Source organism: Ranitomeya variabilis, chromosome 2 (assembly GCF_051348905.1).
Source record: "Ranitomeya variabilis isolate aRanVar5 chromosome 2, aRanVar5.hap1, whole genome shotgun sequence".
In the NCBI taxonomy this organism is placed as follows: Eukaryota; Metazoa; Chordata; class Amphibia; order Anura; family Dendrobatidae; genus Ranitomeya; species Ranitomeya variabilis.
Genome location: NC_135233.1, coordinates 738646199 through 738660363, shown reverse-complemented (window position 1 = coordinate 738660363; position 14165 = coordinate 738646199). Strand labels below are relative to the sequence as shown.

At 41.6% G+C, this 14165-nt stretch overlaps 1 protein-coding gene across 1 annotated transcript in view; it reads left to right on the top strand.

Annotated features, from left to right (window-relative positions):
- The window catches only part of CRYBG1 (crystallin beta-gamma domain containing 1), a 481728-nt gene that overhangs the window by 182410 nt on the left and 285153 nt on the right, over window positions 1-14165 (top strand). Inside the window, exon 2 of the mRNA XM_077289625.1 lies at window positions 8210-8333. Within this exon, the coding sequence (XP_077145740.1) occupies window positions 8210-8333 (124 nt within the window). The remainder of the gene's footprint in view (window positions 1-8209; window positions 8334-14165) is intronic.

Here is a 14165-nt window from a genome sequence, read left to right as displayed (position 1 = left end):
GGGACATATTCGTCCATCGTCATCTCCCTTAGGAGCCGGTTTTTTCTTTGTGTCAAAAAAAGACGGCTCTTTGAGACCATGTATTGATTATCGGCTTTTGAATAAAATCACGGTTAAATATCAATACCCATTGCCGTTGCTGACTGATTTGTTTGCTCGCATAAAGGGGGCCAAGTGGTTCTCTAAGATTGATCTCCGTGGGGCGTATAATTTGGTGCGGATCAGGCAGGGGGATGAGTGGAAAACCGCATTTAATACGCCCGAGGGCCACTTTGAGTATTTGGTGATGCCTTTTGGTCTTTCTAATGCCCCTTCAGTCTTCCAGTCCTTTATGCATGATATTTTCCGCGATTTTTTGGATAAATTTATGATAGTGTATCTGGATGATATTCTGATTTTTTCGGATGATTGGGACTCTCATGTCTGGCAAGTTAAGAGGGTTTTTCAGGTTTTGCGGTCTAATTCTCTGTGTGTCAAGGGTTCTAAGTGCGTTTTTGGGGTTCAGAGAATTTCCTTTTTGGGATATATTTTTTCTCCCTCTTCCATTGAGATGGATCCTGTCAAGGTTCAAGCTATTTGTGATTGGACGCAGCCCTCTTCTCTTAAAAGTCTTCAGAAATTTTTGGGCTTTGCCAACTTTTATCGTCGATTTATTTCTGGTTTTTCGGATGTCGTTAAGCCATTGACCGATTTGACTAGACAGGGTGCTGATGTTGCTAATTGGTCCCCTGATGCTGTGGAGGCCTTTCAGGAGCTTAAGCGCCGTTTTTCTTCTGCCCCTGTGTTGCGTCAGCCTGATGTGACTCTTCCTTTTCAGGTTGAGGTCGACGCTTCTGAGATCGGGGCTGGGGCAGTGTTGTCGCAGAAAAGTTCTGACTGCGCCGTGATGAGGCCTTGTGCCTTCTTTTCCCGTAAATTTTCGCCCGCTGAGCGGAATTATGATGTTGGGAATCGGGAGCTTTTGGCCATGAAGTGGGCGTTTGAGGAGTGGCGCCATTGGCTCGAGGGGGCCAGACATCAGGTAGTGGTATTGACTGACCACAAAAATTTGATCTATCTTGAGACCGCCAGGCGCCTGAATCCTAGACAGGCGCGCTGGTCATTATTTTTCTCTCGGTTTAATTTTGTGGTATCGTACCTACCGGGTTCTAAGAATGTTAAGGCGGATGCCCTTTCTAGGAGTTTTGAGCCTGATTCACCCGGCAACTCTGACCCCACAGGTATTCTTAAGGAGGGAGTTATCTTGTCAGCCGTTTCTCCAGACCTGCGGCGGGCCTTGCAGGAGTTTCAGGCGGATAGACCGGATCGTTGTCCGCCTGATAGGTTGTTTGTTCCTGATGATTGGACTAGTAGAGTCATCTCTGAGGTACATTCTTCTGCATTGGCAGGTCATCCTGGAATTTTTGGTACCAGGGATTTGGTGGCAAGATCCTTCTGGTGGCCTTCCCTGTCACGAGATGTGCGAGGCTTTGTGCAGTCTTGTGACGTTTGTGCTCGGGCCAAGCCTTGTTGTTCTCGGGCTAGTGGATTATTGTTGCCCTTGCCTATTCCTAAGAGGCCTTGGACACACATCTCGATGGATTTTATTTCAGATCTGCCTGTTTCTCAGAAGATGTCTGTCATCTGGGTGGTGTGTGACCGTTTTTCTAAGATGGTCCATTTGGTTCCCCTGCCCAAATTGCCTTCTTCTTCCGAGTTGGTGCCCCTGTTTTTTCAAAATGTTGTTCGTTTGCATGGTATTCCTGAGAATACCGTTTCTGACAGAGGAACCCAATTTGTGTCTAGATTTTGGCGGGCATTCTGTGCTAGGATGGGCATAGATTTGTCTTTTTCGTCTGCTTTTCACCCTCAGACTAATGGCCAGACCGAGCGGACTAATCAGACCCTGGAGACATATCTGAGGTGTTTTGTGTCTGCTGACCAGGATGATTGGGTTGCTTTTTTGCCATTGGCGGAGTTCGCCCTCAATAATCGGGCCAGCTCTGCCACTTTGGTGTCCCCGTTTTTCTGTAATTCGGGGTTCCACCCTCGATTTTCCTCCGGTCAGATGGAATCCTCGGATTGTCCTGGAGTGGATGCGGTGGTGGAGAGATTGCATCATATCTGGGGGCAGGTGATGGACAATTTAAAGTTGTCCCAGGAGAAGACTCAGCTTTTTGCCAACCGTCACCGTCGTGTTGGTCCTCGGCTTTGTGTTGGAGATTTGGTGTGGTTGTCTTCTCGTTTTGTCCCTATGAGGGTCTCATCTCCTAAGTTTAAGCCTCGGTTCATCGGTCCGTATAAAATATTGGAGATTCTTAACCCTGTTTCCTTCCGTTTGGACCTCCCTGCATCCTTTTCTATTCATAACGTTTTTCATCGGTCGTTATTGCGCAGGTATGAGGCACCGGTTGTGCCTTCCGTTGAGCCTCCTGCTCCGGTGTTGGTTGAGGGTGAGTTGGAGTACGTTGTGGAAAAAATCCTAGACTCCCGTGTTTCCAGACGGAGACTCCAGTATCTGGTCAAGTGGAAGGGATACGGCCAGGAGGATAATTCTTGGGTCACTGCATCTGATGTTCATGCCTCTGATCTGGTTCGTGCCTTTCATAGGGCCCATCCTGATCGCCCTGGTGGTTCTGGTGAGGGTTCGGTGCCCCCTCCTTGAGGGGGGGGTACTGTTGTGAATTTGGATTCTGGGCTCCCCCGGTGGCTACTGGTGGAATTGAACTTGTGACATCATCTTCCCTGTTCACCTGTTCTGATTAGATCTGGGTGTCGCTATATAACCTGGCTTCTCTGTTAGATGCTTGCCGGTCAACAATGTTATCAGAAGCCTCTCTGTGCTTGTTCCTGCTCCCAGACATCTACTAGATAAGTTGGACATTCGTCCATGTTTTGTTTTTGTATTTTGGTTCCAGTTTACAGCTGCAGTTTCGTTACTGTGTCTGGAAAGCTCTTGTTGATCAGGAATTGCCACTCTGGTATTATGAGTTAATGCCAGAGTCCTAAAGTAATTTCTGGATGTGTTTTGTTAGGGTTTTCTACTGACCATGAAAGTATGCTTTCTGTCTTCTGCTATCTAGAAAGCGGACCTCAAATTTGCTAAAACTATTTTCCTGCTGCGTTTGTTGTTTCATCTCATATCACCGCCAATATATGTGGGGGGCCTCTGTCTCCTTTTTGGGCATTTCTCTAGAGGTGAGTCAGGTCTTATATTTCCCTCTGCTAGCATTATTTAGTTCTCCGGCCGGCGCTGGGCATATAGGGATAAAAAGTAGGACATGCTACCTGGCTACTTCTAGATGATGCGGTAGGTTTAGTTCATGGTCAGTATAGTTACATCTTCCAAGAGCTTGTTCCTATTGAGGCTTATGCTAGTTCTCTGGCCATGGAGATCATGACAGGGGTGTTGCTATATAAGCTCCCTGGACCTTCAGTTCTATGCCTGGCAACGTAGTTATCAGAGCTAGTCTGCTGTGCTCTTGTCTACTGATCCTGGTTCCAGTTATATCAGCTAAGTCTGCCTTTTGCTTTTTGCTATTTGTTTTGGTTTTGTATTTTTGTCCAGCTTGTTCCAAATCTATATCCTGACCTTTGCTGGAAGCTCTAGGGGGCTGGTGTTCTCCCCCCGGACCGTTAGACGGTTCGGGGGTTCTTGAATTTCCAGTGTGGATTTTGATAGGGTTTTTGTTGACCATATAGGTTACCTTTCTTTATTCTGCTATCAGTAAGCGGGCCTCTCTGTGCTAAACCTGGTTCATTTCTGTGTTTGTCATTTCCTCTTACCTCACCGTCATTATTTGTGGGGGGCTTCTATCCATCTTTGGGGTCCCCTTCTCTGGAGGCAAGAAAGGTCTTTGTTTTCCTCTACTAGGGGTAGCTAGATTCTCCGGCTGGCGCGTGTCATCTAGAATCAACGTAGGAATGATCCCCGGCTACTTCTAGTGTTGGCGTTAGGAGTAGATATATGGTCAACCCAGTTACCACTGCCCTATGAGCTGGATTTTTGTATTCTGCAGACTTCCACGTTCCTCTGAGACCCTCGCCATTGGGGTCATAACAGTGTTTGGAGGAAAAAGAATACTGAGTTGCATCCATCAAACACCATACCTACTGCAAAGCATGGTGGTGGAAACATCATGCTTTGGGGCTGTTTCTCTCCAAAGGGGCCAGGACGACTGATCCGGGTACATGAAAGAATGAATGGGGCCATGTATCGTGAGATTTTGAGTGCAAACCTCCTTCCATCAGCAAGGGCATTGAAGTTGAAACGTGGCTGGGTCTTTCAACATGACAATGATCCAAAGCACACCGCCAGGACAACGAAGGAGTGGCTTCGTAAGAAGCATTTCAAGGTCCTGGAGTGGCCTAGCCAGTCTCCAGATCTCAACCCTATAGAAAACCTTTGGAGGGAGTTGAAAGTCCGTGTTGCCAAGCGAAAAGCCAAAAACATCACTGCTCTAGAGGAGATCTGCATGGAGCAATGGGCCAAAATACCAACAACAGTGTGTGGCAACCTTGTGAAGACTTACAGAAAACGTTTGACCTCTGTCATTGCCAACAAAGGATATATTACAAAGTATTGAGATGAAATTTTGTTTCTGACCAAATACTTATTTTCCACCATAAAATGCAAATAAAATGATAAAAAAACAGACAATGCGATTTTCTGGATTTTTTTTTCTTAGTTTGTCTCCCATAGTTGAGGTCTACCTATGATGTAAATTACAGACGTCTCTCATCTTTTTAAGTGGTGGAACTTGCACTATTGCTGACTGACTAAATACTTTTTTGCCCCACTGTATATATATAGTTCCTATAAAAACATTTCTTTATCTAAATAATAAAAAAACACTAAAAGTACACATATTTAGTATCGCCGCGTCCGTAGCGACCCGACCTATAAAACTGTCCCACTAGTTAACCCCTTCAGTGAACACCGTAAAAAAAAAAGGCAAAAAACAACGCTTTATTATCATACCGCCAAACAAAAAGTGGAATAACACGCGATCAAAAAGACGGATATAAATAACCATGATACCGCTGAAAACGTCATCTTGTCCAGCAAAAAACGAGCCGCCAAACAGCGTCATCAAAGAAAAAATAAAAAAGTTCTAGTCTTCAGAATAAAGCGATACAAAAATATATTTTTTTTCTATAAAATAGTTTTTATCGTATAAAAGCACCAAAACATAAAAAAATGATATAAATGAGGTATCGCTGTAATCGTACTGACCCGAAGAATAAACTGCTTTATCCATTTTACCAAACACGATATAATCGCCTCCCCCAAAAGAAATTCATGAATAGCTGGTTTTTGGTCATTCTGCCTCACAAAAATCGGAATAAAAAGCGATCAAAAAAGTCACGTGCCCGAAAAACGTCAACTCGTCCCGCAAAAAACAAGACCTCACATGACTCTGTGGACTCAAATATGGAAAAATTATAGCTCTCAAAATGTGGTAATGCAAAAAATATTTTGCAATAAAAAGCGTCTTTCAGTGTGTGACGGCTGCCAATCATAAAAATCCGCTAAAAAACCCGATATTAAAGTAAATCAAACCCCCCTTCATCACCCCCTTAGTTAGCGAAAAATTTAAAAATTAAAAAAAATTTATTTATTTACATTTTCCCATTAGGGTTAGGGTTAGGGCTAAGGTTAGAGCTAGGGTTAGGGTTAGGGCTAGGGTTAGGGCTAGGGCTAGGGTTAAGGCTACAGTTAGAGTTGGGGCTAAAGTTAGGGTTAGAGTTGGGGCTAAAGTTAGGGTTAGGATTACGTTTACAGTTGGGAATAGGGTTGGGATTAGGGTTAGGGGTGTGTCAGGGTTAGGGGTGTGGTTAGGGTTACCGTTGGGATTAGGGTTAGGGATGTGTTTGGATTAGGGTTTCAGTTATAACTGGGGGGTTTCCACTGTTTAGGCACATCAGGGGCTCTCCAAATGCGACATGGCGTCCGATCTCAATTCCAGCCAATTCTGCGTTGATAAAGTAAAACCGTGCTCCTTCCCTTCCGAGCTCTCCCGTGCGCCCAAACAGGGGTTTACCCCAACATATGGGGTATCAGCGTACTCAGGACAAATTGGGCAACAACTTTTGGGGTCCAATTTCTCCTGTTACCCTTGGAAAAATACAAAACTGGGGGCTAAAAAATTTTTGTGGAAAAAAAAGATTTTTTATTTTCACGGCTCTGCGTTATAAACTGTAGTGAAACACTTGGGGGTTCAAAGTTCTCACAACACATCTAGATAAGTTCCTTGGGGGGTCTAGATTCCAATATGGGGTCACTTGTGGGGGGTTTCTACTGTTTAGGTACATTACGGGCTCTGCAAATGCAATGTGACGCCTGCAGACCAATCCATCTAAGTCTGCATCCCAAATGACGCTCCTTCCCTTCCGAGCTCTGCCATGCGCTCAAACGGTGGTTCCCCCCCACATATGGGGTATCAGCGTACTCAGGACAAATTGGACAACAACTTTTGGGGTCTAATTTCATCTTTTACCCTTGGAAAAATACAAAACTGGGGGCTAAAAAATAATTTTTGTGGGAAAAAAAAAGAATTTTTATTTTCACGTCTCTGCGTTATAAACTGTAGTGAAACACTTGGGGGATCAAAGCTCTCACAACACATCTAGATAAGTTCCTTAGGGGGTCTACTTTCCAAAATGGTGTCACTTGTGGGGGGTTTCAATGTTTAGGCACATCAGGGGCTCTCCAAACGCAACATGGCGTCCCATCTCAATTCCAGTCAATTTTGCATTGAAAAGTCAAATGGCGCTCCTTCCTTTCCGAGCTCTGCCATGCGCCCAAACAGTGGTTTACCCCCACATATGGGGTATCAACGTACTCAGGACAAATTGTACAACACCTTTTGGGGTCCATTTTCTCCTTTTACCCTTGGTAGAATAAAACAAATTGGAGCTGAAGTAAATATTTTGTGAAAAAAAGTTAAATGTTCATTTTTATTTAAACATTCCAAAAATTCCTGTGAAACACCTGAAGGGTTAATAAACTTTTTGAATGTGGTTTTGAGCACCTTGAGGGGTACAGTTTTTAGAATGGTGTCACACTTGGTTATTTTCTATCATATAGACCCCTCAAAATGACTTCAAGTGAGATGTGGTCCCTAAAAAAAATGGTGTTGTAAAAATGAGAAATTGCTGGTCAACTTTTAACCCTTATAACTCCCTAACAAAAAAAAATGTGGGTTCCAAAATTGTGCTGATGTAAAGTAGACATGTGTGGAATGTTACTTATTAAGTATTTTGTGTGATATATCTCTGTGATTTAATTGCATAAAAATTCAAAGTTGGAAAATTGCGAAATTTTCAAAATTTTAGCCAAATTTCCGTTTTTTTCACAAATAAACGCAGATAATGTCAAAGAAATTTTACCACTATCATGAAATACAATATGTCACGAGAAAATAATGTCAGAATCAGTGGGATCCGTTGAAGCGTTCCCGAATTATAACCTCATAAAGGGACAGTGGTCAGAATTGTAAAAATTGGCCTGGTCATTAACGTGCAAACCACCCTTGGGGGTAAAGGGGTTAAGATTGGACAATTTTTTATACTCATTAAACTTTCATGCTGTTGACCCATGTACATAGGTGTACATCCGCCAAAATACTTGGAAATATCAAGAGCCCCATAGACTCTAATACAGAGGTGTCAAACTGCATTCCTCGAGGGCCGCCAACAGGTCATGTTTTCAGGATTTTCTTAGCATTCCACAAGGTGCTGGAATCATTCTGTGCAGGTGATTAAATTATCACCTGTGCAATACAAGGAAATCCTGAAAACATGACCTGTTGGCGGCCCTCGAGGAATGCAGTTTGACACCTCTGCTCTAATAGATACTAGTGCTATCCAAGAAAAAAAATACATCAGGATGAGCCCTAACAAATAGGGAGTATAAATTGATGTAAGCTGTGTGACCTTTAAAAAGAGTAATTGGTGATTTTTCATGAGTTATGCCTCATTCACACATTTTTTTTTTTACATACAAGTGCTATCAAGTTTTTATCATAATAGCACTCATGTCTACGTCAGTCTATGGGGTCGTTCACATGTCAGTGGCTTTTTGTGAACTGAAATTTGTGCAAAATCAAAAAGATATGTTCAATATTGATCCAAGTGTCGGATCAAACTTGCCAATGAAAGTCTATGGGTCCGCGATTCCTCAGGATTCCTCAGAATGTAATCACAAGACAATCTCTTTTTGTTACAGATCATTTGATGTTCCAGATGGTGATCATCAGTTACGACTATATTCAGTGAGTGTAAATTCCTCAGATCCTGAAATCCTTCTCGCCAACATGAGGGAAGCCAATACCAATTTCCAAGAGACTATGGTAAAGTACATTGAGAGTAAAAAGTAAACTTCTCATTTAAGCTGGATTTACATACTGAGGATAAAAACTGCGGCGGCCGTATGCCACTGTGGTCGTTTGTCTACTGCCTTGCACAATCACATAAGCCCTTAATGTGTAGCTTGGTGGTTCTTATTAACCTATTGCTTCCTGATTGGATGGTAGTACCAAGTCAGATTTTCAAATTTGGGGTTATTCAGTCTGGAAAAAAATAGTGCTTAGTGGTTCTCTATCTACAGTGTGCAAATATACAGTATACATTGACAGTACAGAGATGTGTCTAGTGTTTTTTTTTTTTTATTCCTAGACCTGCGCCCTTCATAATGAGGCATACTGTACTTCTAGAAAAATTTAGGTTTTATAGTTCATAGATTAGGATTCTTAAAGGGTCACTCTATGGCCACATTCACATATTCAGTATTTAATGAGTTTCTTACCTCATTATCTGTAAGCCAAAACCAGGAGTGGGTGATAAATCCTGAAGTGGTGACGTGTTTCTATTATTCTTTTCCTCTGATTGTTCCACTCCTGGTTTTGGCTTAGAAATCCTGAGGTAAAATACTGACCAAATACTCAACGTGTTAATGTGGCCTATGTGACGGCCGACTTGTGAATTCTCAGAGTGCTGTCAGGATTCTACTGCATCAGGAGCACAAATGTGATTTGCATACATGCTGTCATGTACTGAACAGATGTGGTCAATGAAAACGGTTCTAATAAGAATGTGGCCGGACGTATGTAAATCACATGACCTCCCGCTCCCAGCACCAGTTAGTATAAAGTGACTGCAAACGTGTAACCAAAAGCCACACAATCCCTTCTACTGCAAGACAGTGCAACTATAGAATTCTCCTGCAAATATTAGGATTTCATCAGCTCACCCAACCAGACGTATTAGAATCCAATTCTCAATAGACATGTACAGAGCACGGATCACCATCATGTTCCTGCCGCCCGACTCCCAGGTGAAAATGCAAATCACTCACTTGTCCAGCTCATGCAAATATTGAATGGAGGGGATGAAGATAGAATAAAAATCTTGTCCTTTATTAGTGCATCATAAAAACAAGCTGACGCGTTTCAGGCAGTACTGCCCTTAGTCTTAGCATAATAAAAACGCATTACAACACAATATATATAAGGCACATAACAAAAGGCTACATCCAATCACAATTCATGTTAATTAACCATATATCAAACAACTGAGTACCCATTGGACAAAGACAAACACCCTGCCCAAACTGAGTGTTATACAAATGTTATAGCCACTAAGTCTATATACAATATTGCACATACAGATTGTAAGAATACAATAATACCCTTCGCCAATATATATATAAATACATGTAAATACATAAAGTACCCCCACATATATACATAACCCACATATCTTTATTAAATTTATAAATGAGATCATCACTTAATAAAAATACATCAGATCTGTTTTAGAATTCATTCCTTTGGGGAAACAAGTATCTAATTTTAAGATCCAAGCTGCCTCTCTGGCTCGTAGAGTAGATACTGTATCCCCTCCTCTGACTGCCCTCTTTACTTGCTCATTGGCAGTTAGGCTACTTTCACACTAGCGTTGTTGGCTGTACGTCGCAATGTGTCGTTTAGGCTACGTTCACATTTGCGTTGTGCGGCGCAGCGTCGGCGACGCAACGCACAACGCATGCAAAAACGCATGCAAAACGCAGCTTTTTGTGACGCATGCGTACAATTTTGGCCTGATTTTCGGCGCAAAAAAAATGCAACATGCAGCGTCCTGTGCGCCCTGACACTTGCGCCAAAAATGACGCATGCATCACAAAACGCAAGACAACGCATGTCCATGCGCCCCCATGTTAAATATAGGGGCGCATGACGCATGCGCCGCTATGCGTCGCTGAACCTGCGCCGACGCAACGCAAATGTGAACGTAGCCTTAGGAGAAAAAACGCATCCTGCAAAGTTGTCTGCAGGATGCGTTTTTTTCCCCATAGACTAACATTAGCGACGAATTGCGACGTATTGCCGTCGTACGACGGTTGCGTCGTGTTTTGGCGGACCATTGGCACAAAAAAGTTACATGTAACGTTTTTTTGTGTGGCGACTCCGCCCCCTCCTCTCCGGACCTTACAATGGGGCAGTGGAAGCGTCGTAAGACTGCTTCCGCTGCCCACGTCGGGCATCACTTTCACAACGCGCGTCGGCACGTCGGGCCGACGCATAGCGACGGCCCCGTGCCGACGCTAGTGTGAAAGCAGCCTTACTCTCATGGAAGTCGTGTCACCAGCATGAACCTCCTGACAAAGAGCGTTTATCCTTGCTGTTACCGGTAGCAGCTCCTGATACATGTTCTTTAATTTTCTGCTTTAATTTACGTGCGGTCGACCCCACATATTGCACATTACATGCCTGACAAGAAACCAAATATATTACAGATCTGGAATTACAATTCGCAAAAAAATTGGTGTTTTTTTTGCATATATTGACACAATCCACATCTACTGATATAACAAAACAAAGAAAAAAACGGCAAAGAAGCCGTAGCCAGCTCACCAACCAGACCGTTAAGCACAGAGCACGGAAGTTCGTCCTGACCGGGACGCTAGGCAGCAGCAAATGTGAAAAACGTGGATACTCCAGCTCCAATGAAACGGTAAAAAATCTTTATTCATCCAAGAAATCTTAAAAAAGGATAATCCTTACACATCGTGGACAGTACATGTGATTGCAGGAGGAATGACGGCAACGCGTTTCGATCACTAGATCTTACTCATGCCAATAGTACGCACAGACTGAATGCTATACATATAGTGATTTCCATCCTATCACAGGGTTACAATTAATCACATGATTGACCCAAAGGTCCTATTCCTACATTTATAGACAAACCATTAATAAAGCATTAAACACATCTATAAAAAAGCTGTACATTCTCAGCAATAATGATATAAAATCTCATTTCTTTTGTTTAAACCTATGGGTAAATGAGTATTAAGATTATATATCCAGAACGCCTCCCTTGTGAGGAGGCGTCTTCTGATATCTCCCCCACAGCTTTGATGATAAACTTTTTCAATGCCATGAACTCTTAAGTTTGTAACATCCCCATTGTGTTTCGTGCCAAAATGTCTGGAGACCATTGAGATGTTCCTATTTATTGTATTACAATTGCTGGCATCTCTCAAATGCTCCGTAATTCTCGTTTTCAGTTTTCTAGCCGTGCATCCTATATAGGAGATTTGACATGCTACACAGTCTATTTTATAAACCACATTTTTAGTGTGGCAATTTATGAAACTATTTATGTTGTAACTTTTAGTCTTTTCCGAATTTTGAAATGTGTTCCCCAGATAAGAATGTGCACACGTACTACAAGCTGCAGTACCGGACCTAAAAAGCCTTTTCACTCAAGCCAGGTATTTGATTTAGGTTTAGCCACATGGGAGCTGGGAGCAATAATGTCCCCAATAGTTTGAGCTCTTCTAGCCACAATATTGACTCCATCTTGCAGAATATTCATAAGCATGTCATCCTCAAATAGAACAGGTAATCTTTTATTTATAATATCTTTAATTTGGTTGTATTGCGGGCTAAATTGTGAACAAACATAAGGTTTCTTTTTTCATTTAGTACCAATAACTCTGCTCTATGTTTATTATTCACTATGGCTGTAGCTCTATCAAGAGACCAATTTGGATAAATACGTAACCTAAGTTTATTCCTTAATCTTGCTGAGAATGTACAGCTTTTTTATAGATGTGTTTAATGCTTTATTAATGGTTTGTCTATATATGTAGGAATAGGACCTTTGGGTCAATCATGTGATTAATTGTAATTGTAACCCTGTGATAGGATGGAAATCACTATATGAATAGCATTCAGTCTGTGCGTACTATTGGCATGAGTAACATCTAGTGATCGAAACGCGTTGCCGTCATTCCTCCTGCAATCACATGTACTGTCCACAATGTGTAAGGATTATCCTTTTTTAAGATTTCTTGGATGAATAAAGATTTTTTACCGTTTCATTGGAGCTGGAGTATCCACGTTTTTCACATCTACTGATGCCACATTTGTAGTTACCTGTGTTTTCTAACCAGGAATAAGCTCTTTTTTTCTGAATATTTTGATCCCATATACAAACTGGGTGACAACATGTTGGCTAAAGTTTTGGATTTTTGGGCTACAAATCGCACTCCATTATCTAAGATGGTGTTAGTTTTTTTTTATCCTGCCTTGAAACTGGAAGATGCCGTTTTATTATATTGACTATTGGTGGTTATTCAATGGAAAATGGTGTAGAAAACACTACTTGTGATTGAGAATCACATATACTGCGATCCATTAAACATTGTTCTCTGTTTCTACTGCATGCTCTATATCTGGCACTGTTCACACATGCCTGTGAATAACCTCACTGCTTGAATATCCTTGCAGTTACTTTGCACTCCTGTTTGAATTCAACATCATTAGAAAAGGCAAGCCTCGCTCTAAAAAATTCTCCTATGGGCAAATTCTTTATAGTGTGAACAGGGTGTGCACTGGATGCATGCAAAACTCCATTACCCATAGTTGGCTTATGGTATAATCTGCTACAGATTTTACCACTGTCCACTTGTCCTTCAACAAATACATCTAGAAAAGGGGAACATTGATCCTTGTATTCTGAAACAAACTGCAAATTTCGATCATTACAATTCAAAAATTCAAAAAACACTTGATGATCTCCTGCCATTTCTTTTTTGATAATAAAAATCAAATCATCAATGTATCATCCTATCCATACAATCCTGTCATAATATGGATTAGATTTTGAAAACTAATAATCATATTCCCAGCATATCATGGAAATATTTGCCAAAGAAGGGGAGCGTTTGCCCCCCATCAGGCAACCTTTAACCTGTTTATAGTATTTTTTATTGAATAAAAAATAACTGTGGGATAGTAAAAAGGACACCACATTCACAATCTTGATTATGTTCCAAAATATCAGCGATCTACCTCTGTGCTTTGCAGTAGGAATGGTATTCCTTTCATCATAGGCCTTGTTAACCTCTCTCCAAATGTAACGTTTATAGTTGTGGCCAAAAAGTTCAATTTTGGTCTCATCACTCCAAATTACCTTGTTCCAGAAGTTTTGAGGCTTGTCTCTGTGCTGTTTTGCGTATTGTAGGAGAGATACTTTGAGGTATTAGCGCAGTAATGGCTTTCTTCTGGCGACTTTCTATCATATAGACCCCTCAAAGTGACTTCAAATGTGATGTTGTCCCTAAAAAAAATGATCGTGTAAAAATGAGAAATCACTAGTCAATTTTTAACCCGTTTAACTTCCTAACAAAAAAAATTTTGGTACCAAAATTGTGCTGATGTAAAGTAGACGTGTGAAATGTTACTTATTAAGTATTTTGTGTGACATATCTCTGTGATTTAAGGACATGAAAATTCAAAGTGAGAGAATTGCAAAATTTTCACCAAATTTCCATTTTTTTTCACAAATAAACACAAGTCAAATCAAATAAATTTTGCCACTATCATGAAGTACTGTACAATATGTCAGGAGAAAACATTCTCAGATTCACCGTGATCCATTTAAGCTTTCCAGAATTATTACCTCATAAAGGGACAGTGGTCAGAATTGTAAAAATTGACCCGGTCATTAACATGCAAACCACCCTCGGGTGTAAAGGGGTTAAACGCACTGACACTACACTGCATAAACATAGGTTTAGGAGAAAAAAAGGTCTGAAGCTCTCCTTGAGGCCGGTTTCACACGTCAGTGGCTCCGGTACGTGAGGTGACAGTTTCCTCACGTACCGGAGCCAC